This window comes from Rosa chinensis, chromosome 3 (assembly GCF_002994745.2).
Source record: "Rosa chinensis cultivar Old Blush chromosome 3, RchiOBHm-V2, whole genome shotgun sequence".
NCBI lineage: Eukaryota > Viridiplantae > Streptophyta > Magnoliopsida > Rosales > Rosaceae > Rosa > Rosa chinensis.
Window position 1 is genome coordinate 13,170,140 of NC_037090.1, and position 20,776 is coordinate 13,190,915.

Sequence of the window (20,776 nt, forward strand, 5' to 3'; positions counted from 1 at the left end):
TAATAATCAACATCTCAACATCAAGTTTTCTTGAATAATTTTTATTGTTCTTCAAAAATTAGCCTAACATAATGAAATACCAAAATAATTTTTATGTTAGGCTAATTTTTGAAGAACAATAAAAATTATTCAAGAAAACTTGATGTTGAGATGTTGATTATTATTTATCGAAAGACAATAATTGGAGGTAAAATTTGAATAATTTGGTATTTCATTTGTTAGGCTAATTTTTGAAGAACAATAAAAATTATTCAAGAAAACTTGATGTTGAGATGTTGATTATTATTTATCGAAAGACAATAATTGGAGGTAAAATTTGATGAAAAGTTTTACATGAATAGTGTTGGGGGAAGAGTCAATTTTTTTGGAGGGAAATTAAGATAGAAAGGAGGGAAATGGACAAAATATCAGATGAGGTTATAACAGTCATTTTAGTGGTCAATTTGGGTGAAATGTCTGATTTATCCCCGCAATTAACGGAGGATTAACGGAATATAGACGGAAGTACCTTAATGATGTGGTTTTGGAAGTTCAGGTACCTATTTGATCATTTTAAAAGTCCAGGTACCATTCAGTCCGGTCAGACATAGTTCAGACCCCACCTATGATAAAAACCCTATACTAATATAATGGACTAATGGTTATGGTCCTAATGGAGCATGTGCAAACTCTGATAATGGAAGCAAGGAACCTTTCAATGGAGGGGTTAGTGTGGTCATTTGAGGGTCATCACTCTTCATCTTCTCTGTCTCCAAAACCAGTGTATGCTTTAAACACTAAACGGTTAGACGTCAATCTCACTCCATCTCTATCACAATCTGTGTTTATGTGAATCTTTTGTGCTTAAAGTGGCCAATGCCGTTGGCCAAATTTCTTTAGAAGTTCCACTCTTTTTCTTGTTTATAGAGTATCTCAATCTTTTCATACTCTCTCCTTCTATCTTTTCTTACTCGCTCCATCTCTTTATATTCTGCAGGTACAAAATAGAGTCATGTCGGTGGAAATGCGGGTTCTTTCTGTGAAGTGATCGCGCCGGAGTTTCGATATAGTACATTGTTCAGTCTGCCTCATTTTCCCAGATAAAGACTAGGAGGAAAGAAAGTTATGGCTAATCAGGTAATGCTAGTGTGTCATTCATTACTTTGCTTTGGTTGAATTGGTACAAAGTAAGCAAACCCTTGTAACTGGTTTTTGAGTACAGGATGAAGGGTGGCCTTTGGGATTGCGACCGCTTAATGCAAGGGTTGGGTTGATGAGAAGCCGAGATTTCTCTGCCGGTTCGGCTTCGTTTAGTACTTTGGTCACTGGCTCTCCTACTTTTACTGCTTCTTCAGATCTTGATACAGAGGTCAGCATCTTGATACATGTTGTTACTTTTGCCTTGGATTTGTTTATGAGCATTGTCACTACGGACTTCATTGTGAGTCGAACAAAGAATTTGTGTTGTTGGTATGGTTTTGTTGATTCGTTCATGTAACTGGTATCAGTCAACTGGGTCTTCATTCCATGACAATGGCATCACACTAGGGAGCCTCATTGGAGTATCTAGCATTTTCGACCTCTCTCGAAGATCCAGCATGGGAAGAAGGACAATAGAAGCCTCGAAAAACAAGAAGAGTTGCAAATACAAGCATTGGTTGTTTTCACTCTGCTTTAAGCTGACCCCTGAAGCTGTGGATACGAGTAATACTCCTTCTCTAGGTCACTTTCTTGAGGTGGAAAGAAGAGGAAGTACCAACATTAACAGAAGAAATCACAGTCCAAGACCAATCGAATATGGACCTGACGATTTCTCACCTGCTGTGGCGATTTCAGACGCCAACAGCCTATTTGTGGATGGTGTAGTTGCAGCTGCTCAGGCTTCAAGTGCTTCAGAAAGTGCAGATAATGGTGGAACAAGATCTAACAATAGAGAGTTAGTAGAATATGGAAACGGATTCAGAACCCCATTGCTGGTTTCATGTATGTGTGGACAACTCATTAAATGAAGACCGCTCAATGGATTTTTTTTTTTTCCTCATTAGTACTGGATTTCTCATTTCATGTATTGAAATTCATCTGACATAATGTTTAAACTTTAAAGGGAAGACTTCTAGTTCTTTGAGGATCTAATATATGTTATAGAACTTTGCCATTGAGTTCATGTCGGTTAATAGTCTTTTGAGGTACATTATACTATTAAACTCTGACCAAGCTCTCTGATTAAGGATGTGTCTACCAAACGATTCTTGATTAGTAAATGCTGCTCAATTCCATTTAGTGCTAATTGTGTCAGTTCCACACCTTCACGTGATCTTAGATACAAAAAATTGCAGCTTAAACATATTTCACATAATTTATTCATTTCGGAACCAATAGGCAATAGTATAAGAGGACGGCATTATAAATTTCAGGTTAAGTCAATGAGGCAAAGCAGAACTAGAATGAACATAACATAATAACCCCTTGAGGGTCATTCGAAAAAAGAACTCTTTTGAGGTGGAAGATAAAATGAAACTTTATTTATATGATATGGAATTATATTTATAATTGGGTAACAAACCCATGAAGTTTTGCTGCTTCTTTAATGTAAAGAAAAGCAGACTAGACAAGACTCAAGAAAGCAAAAAACTGCAGACTCGGTGTGCCGAAGGACATATATATTCTCATATGCTCATAGCATTTAAGACCTCCAAAAGGTGAGTAGGATGCTCATACCGGTGATGGTCTCGCTCCTCAAGCAAATTCAAGATAGCTAGCTCCATCTGCTGGACTATCAAACTGGTTCAGAGAGAGGACAAATCCACAACTGCACTTGTCAAGGCTTGATGTCTTCATTGCATTCAGCAGATACCCTTCCTGAATTGCGACCACCCAATCTTCCAAATGAGCCCAAAGGCGACAGGCCCTTGAAGCTGCTGCTGCCTTCACTGACATTAGATTTTCTTGATTTCCTTGGTTTTGAGGGACTCATTTCCACCTCCACATCATTGTTGGCCTTGATATTGGCAACAACTAGTTGGGTGATGCTGGTCCGACAAAAGGGGCAAACAGGGACTGTAGGGCAAGATAGAGATGAGGGGTTGGGCTTCTTGTGGCAGCAGAGGGCGAGGGTGCAATGTGCACACATTTGATGACCACATGGTCCAACCTCAATTGTGCATAACTGGTCAAAGCATATGCAGCATAGATCCACATCGGTAGCCTGTTCGACATTTCACCGGTTAATAAGAAAGGTACATGCATTCCAAAAAGATTTGGCTCTAGTATATTTTACTTGAAGATGGTTGATTCTAACTGTGCAAAGCGCATAAGGTCATTACAACCGAGTGGCGAACAAATGTTTATCTACATATGCCCTTTCTGGCAAGACAAACAAATGTAATGGATTAATTCTTTTAAGACTTTTCTAGTGCACTACCAGATGACAGGTTATAAAATGGAAATGTTTGCTCATTCAAAAATTCTTTTCAGTGACATATACTTGCATTCCTCAAGTTATGTCAATAACTCCAAAACCAACAAGAGTATTGCCAGTAAAGGTTTTTAATTCCTTCTATGAACCAAATTATGGAAACTATGCCCTCAAGCAGCAAAAATAATACAGTAAGCAGAAAGAGAAGGCACATTCACCTCAGAGGCATTATCATCACCCTCTACATCTGAATGCAAAGGAGATGGAATGGAGACTATCTCCTTCAAGATAGCTTTCTCCCTCTCCATGTTTGATTCCATTAAAGCCTTCTCCAACAAAGCTTTAGCCTCTGGATTAAGTTCGCTGATAAACTTCAAAGGTGATGGCCAGACAAGAGGCTCTGCTGATGAAGGGTTCAGTATCGCGGCACATGCTCTGTGCTTGTGCTTCAGAGCAACCAGGTATGGGATTCTCCTGCAGAGATCATTTCTTGTAATGTTATACAACATATCTATAAAATCCAGTCGCCCTTATCTAAAGCAGATCTTTAATAATTGAAGGATGTTACTTGTATGGGTTTAACGGATATAGATCTACAAGATGGGATCAAAAATCAAAATTTAAATGAGTAAACTCCATATCCTCAAAGTCATACTATGTATGGATGACTGCATACATACATTGGCTCAGGTAACTTTCGATGTAGAAAATCAAGTGTGAAAAAGGCTTTTCCAGGAGGTTTACATCCCATATATCAAATCCAACATCAAGTTCTTTCTAACATGCCATATAAAACAGGCAAGCAACTAGCTGACTGCACTAACGCATTAAGAAAAAAAATAAAAAATAAAAAAAATGAGCCGTTCCTAGATAGGAATGTATTGATGTATTGCCTCCTCCAAGCGCAACGATCCATTGAAAATAATCGTATTGACTTATATGGATCTCATAGTATTTCAAACATGGCAAGATCCAATAAATTAATGTAGAAGCAAATATTCAACCATCTAATTAAAGAAGGTTACCCTGATGAGTCTAATTGAAGCCGATCCGCTCCCCAAGCAAGCAACTCTCTGACGCAATCTAAAGAACCAGCACGAGCTGCTAAATGAAGTGGTGTGCTTCCAGGGTAGCTGCAGATATGGTAGATCCATCAATCTCTTGCCAAACTATCACCAATTATCCACAACATTAGTAGAAAAAAAAGCAACTCTAATCACCTGTATCCACCAGTTGAAGCACAAACAAGAGCCCCGCTATCCAAAAGAACATGCACACACTCGGCCCGTTTTTGACGGGCAGCCAAGTGCAATGGGGTTGCTCCACCTCCATCTCTAATATTCACAAATCTTGCAAATCCCCTGCCAGTGCCACAGTATGTAAATTAAACACCAACACCAATCTTCAGAAAGAGAAGGAAAAAAAGAGAGAGAGAGAAGCAAAACCAACCAAGAATTTGCAACAGTGGTGGATTGTGCGGCGGATAAAAAGGCTTGGAGGCAGTCTGAATGGCCATAATATGCAGCATAATGCAGGCAAGTTCTTCCATTTAAGGAATCGAACATCAATATCTAATAATCGCACACATAAAACCCATGATCAGTAATTCAAGTAAAAACTACACCAAAGAAAACTACCGTAACTCACACAAAGAAAACAGAACATACATTTGCTCCGGCTTGGATTAGCTTTCTAACGCATGCGATATTCCCATGCATTGCAGCCAACATCAGCGGAGTCTGAACCGATCACACACCAAAAACAGTTCCAATCCATCAGATACAATATAGACTATCCAAATCCAATCAAAAACCATCCAAACAAACCAGTCTTATCATCTAAACAAGATCACACATTCACCTGCTTATGGCGATTCACTACATCCGGACTAACAGACCGATCCAAAAGCATGGAAAGAACCTACTCACCACCAAAACCAACCACAAAAAAACAAAACTCGATCAGGTCATCAAAAAAAAGATCGAATCTTTCAACGCCAACCACCAAAACCAAACAAAACCCACCTCGATCTGACCACCAGCAGCAGCTACATGCATAGCAGAAAGCTTGCCACGGCCTTTTCTCTGGTCCAAAACACTGGGGTCAGCTTCCACCATATCCTGAACCCCCTCCAAGTCCCCATTTTCCACGGCCCCAAACAGACCAATCTCCCGAGGCTCTCCGCAACTCAGCCCCTGACCCATTTCCCGTCTCGCCCCGGAAAGGCTGCCTCGAGTGTCCCTCACGCGCCACCCTCCAGTGGCGATTGTTGCTGCCACTCTATTGGTGGGAGGTGATGATGCGATGGGAATTGCGCAATCCAAAAAGTAGTAGGAGTAGTACTAGTAGTAGGAATGGGCGCTGCTTCTCTCGGGGCTTGGACCCTGACCGCCGAGATTTCGGGCAGCTGACCGCGCGTCCTTGCTCGGCTTTGAGTGACAAGACTTGGGGCCGCAGCTGTCAGATATTTGTTCCCGGAGATTTTAGATTTCATATGTCTTTATCATCCCCCTCTTAATTTTTATTTTATATATTTTGGTCGTAAAAAGTCTTTATTTCACACATGGGTTTTACAATTACAACGCGTTTACTGAATCATTCGTATTTTCTGGAATTATTTAAGCTTGGTCCAGTTGTGTATTTTTTTTTTTAATATTTTGTTTGGTCACCTTGCGTTTTGGAGAAGCAAGTTTGGTGTATAAAAACGACTGCAATTGAACTTGGTCAATCCGTAGAAAAACTGAAAGCTCAAAGCAGCCATAGATAGGTATTAAAAATACAGAATTTTAGCAGTTACATACTTTGAGATATTGAAAAATGAGAATGTGTGAATATATTAAAAAAAGGGACTTATGATTTTTCAAATCCCCACAAAAATAAAGGAGTTGTTGTAAGTTTATAGCGATGTTTTTTAATGATTAAGATAATACATATATGCGAATTTTTCAATCACAACCGATTCAAATGAATGATTCATTTGAACACTATTGTTTTCACGATTCAAATAACTATATTATATAAGTGATATGAAAGTGTATTTGCTGTTTATGAAGGAGAGTTGAATGATGATCAAGTTCTGTGTTTTGCTTTTGTTTTTCCCTTGGATGGACAAATGCTTTTTCTTCCTTTTGACCTCTTCGTACGTGTTGTTTCCATTCCGGTTGCCAACTCGCTATTATACCCAGTTTCTAGGCTATTCTTTTAGGTATTTTGGTCAATTATCTACAGCTCTGAATTGATAAGCCGGCCAACAAGAAATTAACAATCAAGGAGGAAGGGAAAAGTTTTGAAATTTTTTTATCATGCGCAAATCCATGCTTTAACCAAATTGGTCCTTAATTGGAGGCTTCTGTTTTTAGCCGAAAGCTTCTGCATTTTCTGTAAGGGTAAAATAATTTTAGCCGAAAGCTTGAAAGGTACCTTAAGACTTTTAATACAACCCGAGTCATTCTTCCTGAAGAAGAAAGGAGAATGAGTTTATTGGAACTTGAGTGGTGTCATGATCCGAGGGAATTAAGATTTGATATTTACTCCATCTTCTTAATCGAAGTAGAGCTAGCTTGCCTTGTACGGCTGGCTGTGCTAATACTTGCACTCTTGTCTCTGTGTGATGAACAAATCAACAGCCTTTGTTGTATGATTTTGATCACCATACGTGTGTTGATTGATAGAAAATTCAGAAGTTGACGATGATCGAGCCATAAACGCCATTCTTTTGCAAACCATTGTTGTTGACGTCGGTGATGTTGGAATTATTGAGCTTGACAATGACGTTGCGATGAAAAATGTTGCCCTCATGTGCTAATAGGAGAGGTTTAAAAAAAAAAAACTACACGTGGAGTTGTATTCAATAAAGTGTGAGAGGTCTAAAATTAAATGAAGTCATGTAGAGCCACCCGCAAATTAGACATACGTATATGGTATCTGCAGTTTTAGAAGTAGTTAGCGCGTATATATTTTTCAAATACAAAGAGTTCTTATATTAAACTTGAATACATGCAGTTACCTAAAGAGTATACATATGATGTGTGAATAGTTTGATATGTGAGGTGGTTATCCAAAATTTACTCTAACGTTCCTTTTATACATCAGAATGATGATCATGATCGCGAGGAAACAGAAAAAGACAAACAAACCCAAAGATTAGGGGTGTTTTATCTTTCCACTTTCATTAAATTATACATATATCAAAAGTCGGGGTCATAATTTGGTCATTTGGCCTTAAGCCCTTCGGCCCTACTGGCCCTTTCATTAGGGCATGTCGGCCTGGCCGTTTGAGCCCTTTGGAGCCAAGCTCGGCCAGACCCTTTAAGCTCGCCTAATTAAGCCATAATAATTTTCTATTTTTTCTATTTTTTAAATATGTATCTCTTTTTTCTATGACATACTTATTTCTTTATTTGTAATTGATTTCTTAAGCTTTATTTTATTTAGGGTAGGGCCGGCCCCAGCCAGATACTGTGGGTTATTTTTATTTTTTTCTTCAAAGTTTCATATGTAATAGATGAATACTCGCAATCTAAAAAACATCGGCGCTATTTAGAATATGATTTGTTTTATTGTTAATAATAGATTATCAATAAATGAGATACAATAAAAGATATTTTTTTTTCATGATTTGTAGAAATTTACAAATACAAAACATAATTGTTCTCCCTTTAAATATTTTTTTTGAAAAAAAAAAAAACTAAAAGTATGTGGCAGGATTATAATTTCAGTCAAAAACTATGGGCAAAACCATCTTTTCTGGTGAACGATGATCACAGTCGGGACTCAGGAATGACAAATTGTAAATTACGAAAGAACAAAGGGCAACACAGTATTTTTACTCCTTTATGAACAGTGCTAGGGCCTTTAGATTAGGGGTCATCATGGGCTGGGCTAGGGTCGGGCCGAGGCTTAAATGTGCTAACAGTTACCTGCCTGAAAGGCCCAAGTCGCTAGGACTGAAAGGGTTGGGTCGGGCAAGCCTTCCGAATAGGCCAAATAGGACCGAAATGGGCTGAAAATGACCTTATTTTGTTTAACAAAAAGAAATGCATTATTTTTTTCTTTCTCAAAATGTGGCTCAATGATTATATATTTAATACAATACTCATTATTTTTGTTGATCATATTTAATACACATACACACACAGACATACATACATATATATTGGAATTAACTTATAACATTTATAATGAAGATATCAATCTGTATGGCAGTCCTAAATCCTAGTCGCCCCGGTTTCGGGGTTATCCAATGGCGGCCGACTCCAGCCTTGCCCCTAAGTGGAGCCTTCCTCTCCACACTTTGTGGCTTCTCTTTAGCCCTGCAACACAGTTTGATTTCGGCGAACACCAAACCAAAGCAACCTTGTTATTAGAATGGATCTCTCGACCATAAACCCGGACCTTCTCATGGGGATTATCGAAGGAGATCTGGCATCCGGTGTTGGGGCTTTGAAGCCTTCAGACGCCAGTTTGCAGGACAGGTTTCATTGGGTTGGCTCCGACCAAGTCGAGCGAGGCTAAAGGATGACAGGCTGGAATTGCATGGGATGTCCAGATCTGATGGGTTGTTTCAGCCATGGCAGAAGCAATTTCTCTGTGCTAGAAGCAAGGCAACGAGGGGCGGTCGACTCCGAGTTGCTGAGATGGTGGTTTCGAGGGGTTGTCGAATCTGGATCAGTGCTGGTATTGTGGGTCAGGTGCAGTTTGATGCGGTGGCGATGGCTGCAGAAACATAGGAGGTGGTCACTGTGCAAGTTGAGGGGCTGCAAGCGGCGATAGCAGTGGTGGTTGTGGTCGTGATTGATGGAGAAATGGTGCCCAAGTACGGGGTGCACATATCAGTTGCGAAGCCCAACTTCAATTGGGTGCCCAAATCATTTATGTGGCCCAAATCAAATCGGTTGCTTTAGGTGTCCAAAGCTGTTTTGGGGCTTGCCTGTAGTGGGGTGATTAAAACAAGTTGGTGGCCCAACTCAATTTGGAGGCCAAAATCGGTGTGGATGCTGCAGTCCAATGAGCTCTGGGTGTCTGCAGTCTTATGGACTTGGGCTCATCCACAGACCACACTAATGGGTAATAAGTCTATGAGATTTCATATTTGGGATTCAGGAGGATTAATGTCTCAACTAATTGCCATTGTTTTCTTTATGTTTTGGGATGAGTCTATGTACTATGTTTATTTTCATAGTTTTATAGGTTCATTTTTAATAAGTGTGCACTGGTTGTCTAATGAGTGGTGCTAGCATACCACGTCCTAAACTTGCCATTGAGTTTGGCAAGGGAACGTATGTATCCGTGTCATTCTAGCTTGAGATGAATGAATTACTTGGTTAAAAAAAAAAACTTATAACATTTATAAATATTAGTTAAGATCGTTATATGCAATTAATTATGTCTCTAAATCTCTCAAACTTTATTGTTGTTTCGCAATGGAAATAAAAATTAAATAAAATAAAGCTTAAGAAATCAATTACAAAGAAAGAGATACGTTGTATGTTATAGAAAAAAGAGAAACATATTTAAAAAGGTGTTAAAGGAAAAACACATTATGTGCCTTCGTCAAAGTGATTGACGGAGAGGGAATCAAGCAATTAGCAATTACTATCAATCAACATGGATTACGGACCAATCAGTAGTTAATGTCATCATTATAATTGTTATTTCCATTGTAATTCTCTCCATGTATAAAGGGGTTATGAAATGAAATGAGTAGACCAATTCCAACTGTCATTTTTACTTTAACAAAAGGAGAGTTCTATTCATACCTTTTAAAATGGTATCTAGACCTTCAGCAATTTTTGGAAGTTTAAAAAACTGACCAAAATGAAAAATAAAAAAGATTTTAAAAAATCTACACATTTTCTTCTCCCTCGTTGCCCCTCCCTCATTCTCTTGCAGCCATATCTGAGGATTATTGGGGAACTTTGATTAGAATATTAAAGATTGCAAAATTGAAGAAAGAACAAAAAATATAGAGAAGAAGAATTGAGAAAAAAATGATCGGAAAACAATTACTATTGCGTATTCTTTTTGTTTCTGGTTTGGCTTAATTGCTTCACTTCATGGAGGTGACGTCAATTGTTATCTTGGTTTCTCTTTGTAGTGGTATTTTTTTTTTTTGCTTGACTAGACTGTTGCTAGCCTATTTTAGGTTTAGGGAAATTGATTTTGATAATATTTCTCTTGTAGTTTTTTCCAAATGCACGATTAATTAAGAAATAGAAAGAGGTTAATAAGAGTGTCCAAGCTTACCAGGTGAATGATGTTAAGTCATGGCTATGACCTCGGTTTTAAGTGATGGATTTTTTTTTTTTTACTAGTATATGTGTATTGGAAAAAATTTGTGTGAATACAAAAAATGGCAATATTGAAAGTTTTGTGTAAATTTTAGAAGAGGAGGTCCAAATGTCAATTTATGATGAATAGAAGCTGTCATTTGAAAAATAGAAAATTATTAGTGTTTAATTGTGCAGGCTTAAAGAGCCGAGCTTGGCTCTAAAGGGTCTAGTTTCATTTATATGGTCCATACCCTACTCTATTTGAGAAATGATCGGGCCGGCCCACCCTAATGCAAGGGCCTGATCGGGTCAGCGGACTTAGGGCCAAAGGGCCGAATGATGACACCTAGATCAATTTGTCGAAGTTGCAGTAACCACAAACAAGTAATGGACTTTGTGAGTTGTGACCACGGACCTGCTATTCAAGCAGATCCAATTAACAACAATCAAGGGAAGTAACGGACCGGGCCACATACATATTCCGGGCTCACAAAAGAAAACCCCAAGAAACTAACTGATTCAGCCCGCAATGCAAAACCTAAACACGACGTCGTACGGATCAAACACAGTGTATATATAAAGCGCATAGGCACTAGGGTTTTAGTTTCAGTTTACACTCTTGAGGAGCCGCCCCTCTGTGAAGATCTAGCAGCAGAATCAAAGGTGACCTCCGAATCTCTCACATCCATCCAACTTGGATTCCTCTGTTCCTTGTATTCAATGCGAACTCATATTGATCGATAATTTTGCAGGAAATGGCTCCGGCACAGCCCAAGACTGGGCTCTTCGTCGGATTGAACAAGGGACACGTCACCACCAAGCGTGAATTGGCTCCTCGCCCTTCTGACAGAAAAGGGGTATGTGAAGTTTTGCTGCTCTTTACAGTAAAATGTTCGTATGAATCTGTGATTTGTTTACTGGGTTCTGTTTGTATGAATGGTGGGTTTTGGGTTTTGTAGAAAACGAGCAAGAGGGTCCACTTTGTGAGGAACCTGATCAGGGAAGTTGCTGGGTTTGCTCCATATGAGAAGAGGATCACTGAGCTCTTGAAGGTCGGTAAGGACAAGCGTGCTCTTAAGGTCGCCAAGAGGAAGTTGGGTACCCACAAGAGGGCCAAGAAGAAGAGAGAGGAGATGTCCAATGTTCTTCGCAAGATGAGGTCAGAATTCTTCCACTTATATTCCTCGATGAGAATTTGTTTTTGTTTTGTTGATATTTACCGATAGTCATTTATAGGTTGTTTGTGTTTGGTTCCATAGTTGTTTGATTAGGATTGCATATTTTATTTGGATTAGCCTACGTTGTTTGTGTTAGGCCAAATATGTGAAAATGGGTTAAATGCTGAGCAATATTAATAATATTTGGATCAGGTTTATTGAGCATTAGTAGTTTAGTCATGGCCATCCCTTTGTGAGATTTGTCTGAAAAGTAGAATGGAGAAAGAGAAAATGGCAGTGATGACTCAATAATTTCAAGCTCAACAGACCGGAATGCAGGCTTTTCTTTCTAGAGAAATTTGCGTGTCGACAACCCCGCTGAACTGAGCCATCTTTCTCTTGCTCTTATTTTTATTACCGAGAAGCTCTCATTCTTAATGTTGAATGTAACATGGAATTCTTTTTGTATTGCTATTTTTTCTTAATATGTGTGGGAAATGGGAAGTTGCTATGAGGATACATAGCTCCCTCTTCTGATATAAAGTTGAGGAAATTTGTTGGCAAAATCGAACCTAAAAACTTAATAGCCACCACTGAGTCAATCTTCCCTTTCCCAAGTGGCTACTCAGATATTTCCATGTGTTGTTTACAATAGAGGTAATTCATAGGCCATGAGACCATTTTTGGAGCACCTGTTTAGAGTCATTTTTTTTTGTCATTCAATTGTTTTAGTTCTCTGTGATATGTGAGAGCAAAGAGTTTTCTTCCATTGCAACTTTGTCTCCAGTGAAACATACAATGTTAATGTGGTTTCTTTGTTTTTGGTTCATTTGCAGGTCTGGTGGTGGCGCCACCGACAAAAAGAAGTGAGCTAGTCGTCAAGCTTATGGAGACTTTAATTTTGAACTGTAGTTGTCTTGCAGTGGATATTTGGTGAAGTAATGTTAGACCATTGCAAGGGGAATGTAATTTTTATTGCTGTTTTAGACCGTTTGGTTTTTTATGCAGAGGATATTTGTTCTAGTCTTATTATTCTGCTATCAGTCACTGAATTACCCTCTTAAAAGTGTTCATTGATTTTCTGGTGGTCGATATGTTCATGGCTATGGTTGACAGCTTTATTTATGAAACTACGAGTGCATTCCAGTGAAGAGCAATGCCCGTGGTCAATTACAGAGCATCTAGATAATGAAAAATTTGTCTGCTAACTAGAGATGGTAGAGACTGGAGGAGTGGAGGTTATGCATTGGGATTGACATCATTGGAACACAAATTGGACTAGACTGCAAACAATGTATCTCCAACTTCTTAGAAACGTTGGACCTCCTAAATTTTGAAGTCTGATAGATTGAGGTTCACGAAAATGTTAGGAGGCCCAGATGGTAGAGAAAGTTCAGTTTGTAGAGAAAGATTAGACTATCTTTTAGACTCTATCGGCCCGAGTATCGAGTGAACAGTAGTCCAAGTAGTGTCGTGGCACTAATTTTTACATTCATAAAATTCCATTCACTTATTTTCAACACATTATTAATTCAAAAGATAAATGAACTAATTTCAATGATATTTTGTTTTGAACCTACTTTAAACTTCGGCTCGATTTGACACAAAATTACTTGCTATATCAAGTAATTATTTCTGCCGGAGTGCTAAAAGATGCTATGACATTATCGGAACCATTATTTCTAAAGCCCCACCGAACATGAATGTTTCTCATTTAGCAATTTTCATGGTTTGTTTTTACGTTATTCTATGAAATCTCTATAATTGAGACACATTTCAAATGCCTTATATGAACCTCAAAAACCTCATCCTCAAAAAAATTGTGATTTGACTCCCATTTTGAGCCGAAACTCCTTGTTACGACACACCATTTTATTTTTTTAATTGAATTTTTATGTTGATTGATATTTATATGCGTGGGTGCAATAAGACCTTAATATAGCACAAGCACGAGAACCATTAAAATATCACATATGGAATTAGTTTGTGGTTTATGAGGATTGAGCGCAAGAGTCACAAAGTGAAAGGCATCTTATTTATCAATTCACATTTTTACTTTTCAGGTTTTTAATTGATTTTCAACACATAAGACATCTTCCATATGTCTTATATTACTCCACGTCATTTTTCAATGATATTTCATTTTCAACACAGGTTAAACTTTAGTCTAATTTGACTCAAATTCCTTGCTATTGCACACCCCTTTTTTTGCAAAGTTCACTTTTATAACCCGGGTTCATTTTCATGTTATTAAGTGAAATTCTTATGATGGAGATACATTAAAAATATCTTATATGAACCTCGGAAACCTTATTTTTGGACAAAATTGTATTTGGATTCATTTCCAATTTGGCCGGATTCAAAAACTCTTTGTACATACTACATGGTGCTTTTTGGGAAAATTTAACAATGTATTGACATTTTTATGCATTGGTGTAAAATAAAATATCAATACATCATGAAAAGCATTAAAATATCAAAAAATGTGGAAGCAATTTCAATCATGAAGATTGAGCGAAAGAATATCAAAGCGAAAAACATCTTACTTATCAATTCACATTATTATTTTTCAAGGTATTTAATTGATTTTCAACAACAGAGACATTTAGACAAAAAAAAAAAAAAAAACAGAGTTATTTTCCACATGTCTTGTGTTACCCTTAGAGACATAAGTTTTCAATGATATTTTATTTTGAATCCAGGTTAAATTTCGGCCCTATTTGACACTTGTTCCTTACCATCACACATTATTTTTTGGGCAAATTTCACTTTTATACATCAATCAAGTTTTTCACTTTCATATTTATTAATATTATTATTATTTTTTATCGTTATTTTTCAAGGTATTTAATTGATTTTCAATAGCAGAGACATTTTCCACATATGTTGTGTTACCCTTAGAGACGTAAATTTTCAATGATATTTTATTTTGAATCCAGATTAAACTTCGGCGCGATTTGACTCAAGTTCCTTGCCATAACACTATTTTTTGGGCAAATTTCACTTTTATACATCAATCAAGTTTTTCACTTTCATATTTATTATTATTATTATTTATCGTGCCAAATTATTGTCTCACGATTGGCATGCTGTAATCAAAATATAAAATTAAAAATTCCAAAACCCAGTTTGGCAAAGGTGTCTTGGTATATTTCTGAATTTGGAGTTCCTCGAGAATTTTGTATTGAGAAGGAGTCAATGAGCAACCAGTTTATCCATCTCTCCCAATAATTTCTTGGTCTTCGTACTAAAATAAGGAAGAGACTATGGTAAGAACACAAATCATAGGATTTGGTCATGATCTTACCAAATCCTTGGTTTGTCTCGGACTGGTAAGTTCAATTCACATTGGCAATGTTACTATGATGCTGATGAAGATCACATAGAAAGAGATTGCCACTAGAGAGACCAAGGAATCTGTCTGAGCCTCAATCGATCATGAATCTAATCCAAATACATTAACAGCATTTGCCGTCTCGTCGACGTAACTGAAACATTGAAAACCCTCTAGTCGCCACCATGAATCATCTGCCTATTCTCTATGACTTTGCTCAGTACCTTTCTAAAGTGCTTACTTTGCAAGAAAACAATTGATCACCCCAACCAAATACAGGATAAATGAAACCATGACAAATCATTTCCCTCCAAAATTATTGGACCTAAAGTACTAACCATGGCCTGAAAAAGGCCCAGGACCACAACAACAAACTAGCAAAGAAAAATCTAAAGAGCAAAGAAGCAGTGTGGTAAGAATTTTATTTTTTTGTTCGAGAAAATAATCGCAATTAACTCCTTACAACTTATAAGTCGATGTAAGAAGCTCACCCGGGAGTTTTCTATTTACAACCAGATACCAAACTGGCAACCCATTATTAAACTTATAACTCGATGTAAAACAGTCGGTGAGCATACTTATAAGTTTAATAATGGATTGCCAATTTGGTTTCTGGTTGTAAATAGAAAACTCCCCCTCTCTTAGCCAAAAGACACAGAACCAAAACTCACCAATTAATTTCTATGAGATGATCCATCTCTGTGACATGGACAGAGCGTTTTCCCCGCGCGCCCCTAGCTTGGACCAACAAAAGAATTTTCTTTTCTTTTTGCTTTTAGGCTTTTAACTTCTATATAAAATGAGTGAACGAAGAGAAAACCCTTGTTTGCTGTGGTTACAAATCCATAAACAGAGTGAGTGCTCTCTTACATAAGCATCCATTCCATGCATATATAAATGGCTTATCATTTTATATTTAACCCCACACCGCCAAGAATGGCAATGTAAATTATGATATTGAAGGACAACCTTTCCCATTCTACGTACACTAATTCAAGGCCAAAATTAATTTTGTTAGGCACGTATAAGACAACCTACTTTACAAAAGACTACACAAAATTAAATAGTCCATTAGCTTATAATATATCTGACCAATATGATCATCCGTTGAACAACATTTTCTATGAGAAAGCAAACATGCGTTTTGCTACCCAAACCTCAAGTTGTTTGAGCTTTCCAGCCACAATAATTATTTCAAAACCTTTCTATACTTTAAACTGCACTAAATCGTGATTCTTATAAACACGATTTGTATAGCTATACCTCCCAAGTTGGGAAATGTTGGGAAAGTGACTTCAAATCGATCATTTAACTTATATCATTTGAAAATAAACTTTGAGCTATATATAGGAGCCATTTGGTGAGTAAGATTTTTGATACGATAACTCATTACTCATTAAGTTGAAGGAAGGCTAATTAACCGGACACATCCTCCTGTTTGGCTTGTAAAAAAATGTGTCCGGCTGATTGGATATTCAACCTCCTTCCCCCTTATCTCATGTACTTATCTTTGATGTTGTTTCTGCTTCTGATTAGTTTAATGTTTAGTTTCTTTAGTTGCATTTTTTTCTTTCCTTTTCTTTTTTGTTGTAATCTTCCCTCGTTGTACGTTGGTTTGGTTGTTTAATGAAATTTCATCTTGTCAAAAAAAAAAAAAATGTTGAAGGAAGAAAATGGAGATTATCTTATTATTCATGTGCAAGTTGAAGGATGGTTGGAGATGGATATATTCACAAACAAACTTATCTATTCAAAATCGTTAGATGTCAACTTCTTATAACTCATCCAATTACTTCCTTCAACTTGGACAAAAATCGAAGTGAATGTTTTATTTATTCATTCAATACGTATAACTTTAATCTAATAAGTTTATTGCATAATTAAGTTTATGCTTGATATCAAATAGGTCTTAATTAGGGGTGTCGTATTCTTTTTTAGAAAATGATTTGTGGCCTCAATGAGGCCTAAGATTTATGGCCTCAATATTAGGTGTCATGCCATGTCACTTACACACATCACTTATTTGTCAAATCATGCCATGTAATTCTTGAGAAAAATACCATTTTAGCGTTCCAAAATCTAATGACTCTAAGTTATTTTGATTTTTTTTCTAAAAAGAAAAATTATTTTGTCTTTTTTTTTTCTTTTCATTACACTCATGCTTAGATTTAAATAACAATGTCAAGAATAGAAAAAATTTCATATAATTCAATCAATAGATTTGCACATACATTTGATCAATAGATTTGCATAACACATGTATATGAGTTCAACCTTTGTTGCGTTTATGTAAATTTTGAAAATATAATGTGAAAAATACATAGTTATATCATTATATATATTCTCATGTTCATTCTTTTCTCTTTATGTAGCTAAGGTTTAAACGTTATATTTTAGTTTTTTATTTTCTGTTTGTTTATTTTCCTTGTATTTAGATTGTAGATGATAATTAATGAATGCTACTAACATGAATTTTTTTTTCTTACCTCTTAATTTAGACATATGTATTTTCTAAATTCAATTTATTAATGCTATTTTTTTGGATGAAATTAATCAATAAATTTATTGCCTATTTCTTGACACCTAATTCAATATATTTATGCTATTTGGAAAGAAAAATTATAGGAAAGAATTTAAATAAATGAAGAAAAATATTGGTTAAAGAATTTGTAGACATATCTCTTAAATTAATACATAATTAATAGCAGTTTTTTTTTTCGTCACCTAATTAAATTCATTAATGTAATTGATTCACCCCTAACATCTAAAAGGAAATATAAAAGGGTAAAGTTGGTGTTGCAAATATGGCAAGATATATTATGTGAAATTGAAAATAAAATTAGTATTTGCTTACATGGCATGACACCTAGGATTTGAGGTCATAAATCTTAGGCCTCATTGAGGCCCTATATCATTGCCCTTCTTTTTTATTTGCAGTTCTCGTGCAAGGTTTTAACGAGGCCACATTTTGGCCCTTATAATTATAATTTTGCTTATGAATTAAATTCTTGTTCAATCACCCAAAAAAAAAAAGGCCTTAATTAATGTTGTAAGAGAAACTCCTCAGTTGATCTATTGTCAGATTTCTTAATTAGTATTCACTAATCCATCTACTTTTTTTCGACTCTAACATAGCTAAAAGATTGAAATTTGCCTTGATGAGTTCATAGATTCAATGCACTTTTGGAAGTAATGAGTATAACCAGATATCTAATGTTATGCTAAAGACCAAACTGGCCCGAACGCTGTAAAAAGAAGCTCCTCCATTGAGAGTTATATTTCTCAAATGGATGTGAATCTACTTAAAATGATAGAGGGTACGTATTGGTTCCGGAAGGGTAAAACAACACTGATTGAATGGCCTCAAGTTTTAGTCGAAGCTGACATATGCATTTCTAAATGGGCGTGATACATACATATGTATATCATGTGGAAGCTATATCTAATAGTGAAGAACGCGGTCGATAGGTCTATATCTATCAGACAAGAGCCTGGAATCTCGGTCTCTTTCTTTCTTTCGATTTCTCTACCTGTTGATGATCAGGATTAACCGGCATTTAGAAAATGAATGTTTTATATTCAATCAAGGTTAGCTACAGAACATGTTAAAAGCGAAAGCTGCTACTTCTGCTTCTGCGATCTCTGCGTTATTTGTGTGTGAGAGAAAGAATTAGAAAGAAGGGCGCATGTCATGACTGATCACACAGACCCATGTGGTCATCATCAATATGAGGCACAGATACTGGTACCATATAGTAAAAAGATGCAAATATTTGCTGGCTTGGATTTCTGAGCCCCTGTAATTCCTTCTAATGCTAGCACTTGTTCGTACAACAGCTTATTGGACCAGTCATGGTGCGACTTTTTTCATATATCTCACAGCTGATCGAGAACTGAGAAGAAGATGCCAAAATTTCCAATCTATATATCTATCTATCTTCAATTTCGGGATCGTAATATTCAAGTACTCTAATTCCTCTGATCAATTTTCTGATTACTACACAACCAAGAAAGATGTTGAGGCTAACAGGCTCCGCTATCATTATTCTATGAGTACTACTGTCTCAGAGAGAGAGAGAGAGAGAGAGAGAGCGTTTTAGTTTGCTCTTTTTATTTTCACAGTGGTTTTGAATATGCTTTATTGGTTATTGCAAAAGCAAATCCGAATTCGCTCTCGATCCCTACATAGATTCCTTTCTTTCAATATGGGACTAACTAAACCAACTTGGTATACAACTGTCCGGTCTGGCCATATATATACGCATGTAATTGATTATATTGATTCCTACGTACCCTATAATAACATTACTTTATACATATTCTTGTATCTAATTCAACTCAAATGTTCTTGTATCTAAGAGCATATCTTAAGTCCGAATGTCAAATTGACGTCACAATATTTAACTTTATTGATTTCCTTTCACTTGTTGATGATTATATATGTAGATATAGATGCTCTAATTTCTTATGCTTCATACTATAGCGCACTGGATTTTGTACAAATCAATATAAAAACCAAGTATGGTTTCGCATAATATCGCAGTTTCTGTAGGCAAATTATAGGATGAAGCAATTAGAATGACAAATGCAATGTCTAGGCTGGCGCACTAAATACTTAACCTGCAAGCAACCAATACTATTCTTGATGAACCATTTATTCTATATCGATCAGAGACTAGAATGCATGCAATCCAAACTATCATTGCCAAATTTTCTTTTCAGAGTAATCTATAATATAGACACAGAACACTATTCTTTGGTAGTCAATTAAGTAAAATGGCCATATTATATATAATCTCAATGTTAATAACCCCAGATAAGCAAATCTATAAGTGTATATATATGATATCATGCTTGATGAGTTCAAGTTAAAAGTTAGGGTCACTGAGAAACTTAGACTAGCGCACAGTGTCATGTCAGAAATTGTAGCAAATCAAAGAGCAAGGTTAGAACTCAGAGCCCAGAAGTAGCAAAGCTAGGGCTTAGGGCTAGGTCAAGAGAAAGAAAGTTGCACGCAGCTCTGAGGCGCGTGCCAACGATACATCGAATCAGTCTGGGAGACTGGGACCCACATCTTCTCTGCCATGTCAGATTTTGGGGACCTGACAAAACAGTAATTTGTCTACTAGCGAAGTAGTACTGGTCAGAGACTCAGAGACATATATTCTCTGTTTGACTCTTCAATCTATGACAAAATGGGTAGTAGGAATTTACGTGTTTATATTCTTTGCACAAAAAAGCTCGAGATATATAGAAAACGCAACCAACAACGAACAAGAAAAGTCGGGTTAATATTGTTAAATGTGGCGAGTATGAAAGTAGAAGACCAAAGCAAAGGAAAGCAATCTAGCTCTGTCTATTCTATGATTTGGTAATGAAATGGAATGGAATAGAATTTTTGGTGGGTGTGGAATTGAGTGTCGTTTTGGCGTCTTTTGAGAGACTTGTCCAAAATCATCATCTTCTGGATTCTTATGATCTCATCGTCATCGATTAGAGCCTCAACATATTCCATCTTGTGGCTTAAGTACATTTACTATTATTACAAAATGATTTGGAACAATATCTTAGTCTCATGCAGCGGGCACCTAAGCCAATCACTGATTTGTGTTCATTCCAA

At 36.6% G+C, this 20,776-nt stretch overlaps 3 protein-coding genes and 2 non-coding genes across 7 annotated transcripts; 4 read left to right on the forward strand and 1 right to left on the reverse strand.

Moving 5' to 3' along the window:
- Window positions 1-719: 719 nt before the first annotated feature.
- LOC112191333 lies at window positions 720-2,080 on the forward strand. Of its 3 annotated transcripts, none has more exons than XM_024330647.2 (4): window positions 720-783; window positions 977-1,116; window positions 1,202-1,348; window positions 1,488-2,080. In XM_024330647.2, the coding sequence occupies exons 2-4, from the start codon at window positions 1,105-1,107 to the stop codon at window positions 1,986-1,988; spliced, it is 660 nt and encodes a 219-aa protein (XP_024186415.1). In that variant the 5' UTR covers window positions 720-783; window positions 977-1,104; the 3' UTR covers window positions 1,989-2,080. The 3 variants fall into 3 exon arrangements, with proteins under 3 accessions (XP_024186415.1, XP_040373151.1, XP_024186414.1); XM_040517217.1 differs by having other exon boundaries at window positions 737-762; XM_024330646.2 differs by lacking the exon at window positions 720-783 and having other exon boundaries at window positions 801-1,116.
- Window positions 2,081-2,471: 391 nt separating this feature from the next.
- LOC112193222 (putative E3 ubiquitin-protein ligase XBAT31) lies at window positions 2,472-5,881 on the reverse strand. The gene is made up of 8 exons (XM_024333294.2): window positions 5,419-5,881; window positions 5,255-5,314; window positions 5,062-5,133; window positions 4,844-4,965; window positions 4,615-4,755; window positions 4,420-4,527; window positions 3,613-3,868; window positions 2,472-3,184 (listed from the first exon to the last, which is right to left on the reverse strand). The coding sequence occupies exons 1-8, from the start codon at window positions 5,596-5,598 to the stop codon at window positions 2,798-2,800; spliced, it is 1,326 nt and encodes a 441-aa protein (XP_024189062.1). The 5' UTR covers window positions 5,599-5,881; the 3' UTR covers window positions 2,472-2,797.
- A 5,326-nt stretch (window positions 5,882-11,207) lies between these two features.
- Window positions 11,208-12,914, forward strand: LOC112191364 (60S ribosomal protein L36-2). Its single transcript, XM_024330687.2, has 4 exons — window positions 11,208-11,328; window positions 11,418-11,522; window positions 11,625-11,824; window positions 12,659-12,914. The coding sequence occupies exons 2-4, from the start codon at window positions 11,421-11,423 to the stop codon at window positions 12,690-12,692; spliced, it is 336 nt and encodes a 111-aa protein (XP_024186455.1). The 5' UTR covers window positions 11,208-11,328; window positions 11,418-11,420; the 3' UTR covers window positions 12,693-12,914.
- On the forward strand, window positions 12,113-12,215 carry LOC112195604. Its single transcript, XR_002934657.1, has one exon. It is a non-coding gene; the product is annotated as a small nucleolar RNA Z107/R87 (small nucleolar RNA).
- Window positions 12,323-12,423, forward strand: LOC112195566. Its single transcript, XR_002934624.1, has one exon. It is a non-coding gene; the product is annotated as a small nucleolar RNA R30/Z108 (small nucleolar RNA).
- Window positions 12,915-20,776: the final 7,862 nt, after the last annotated feature.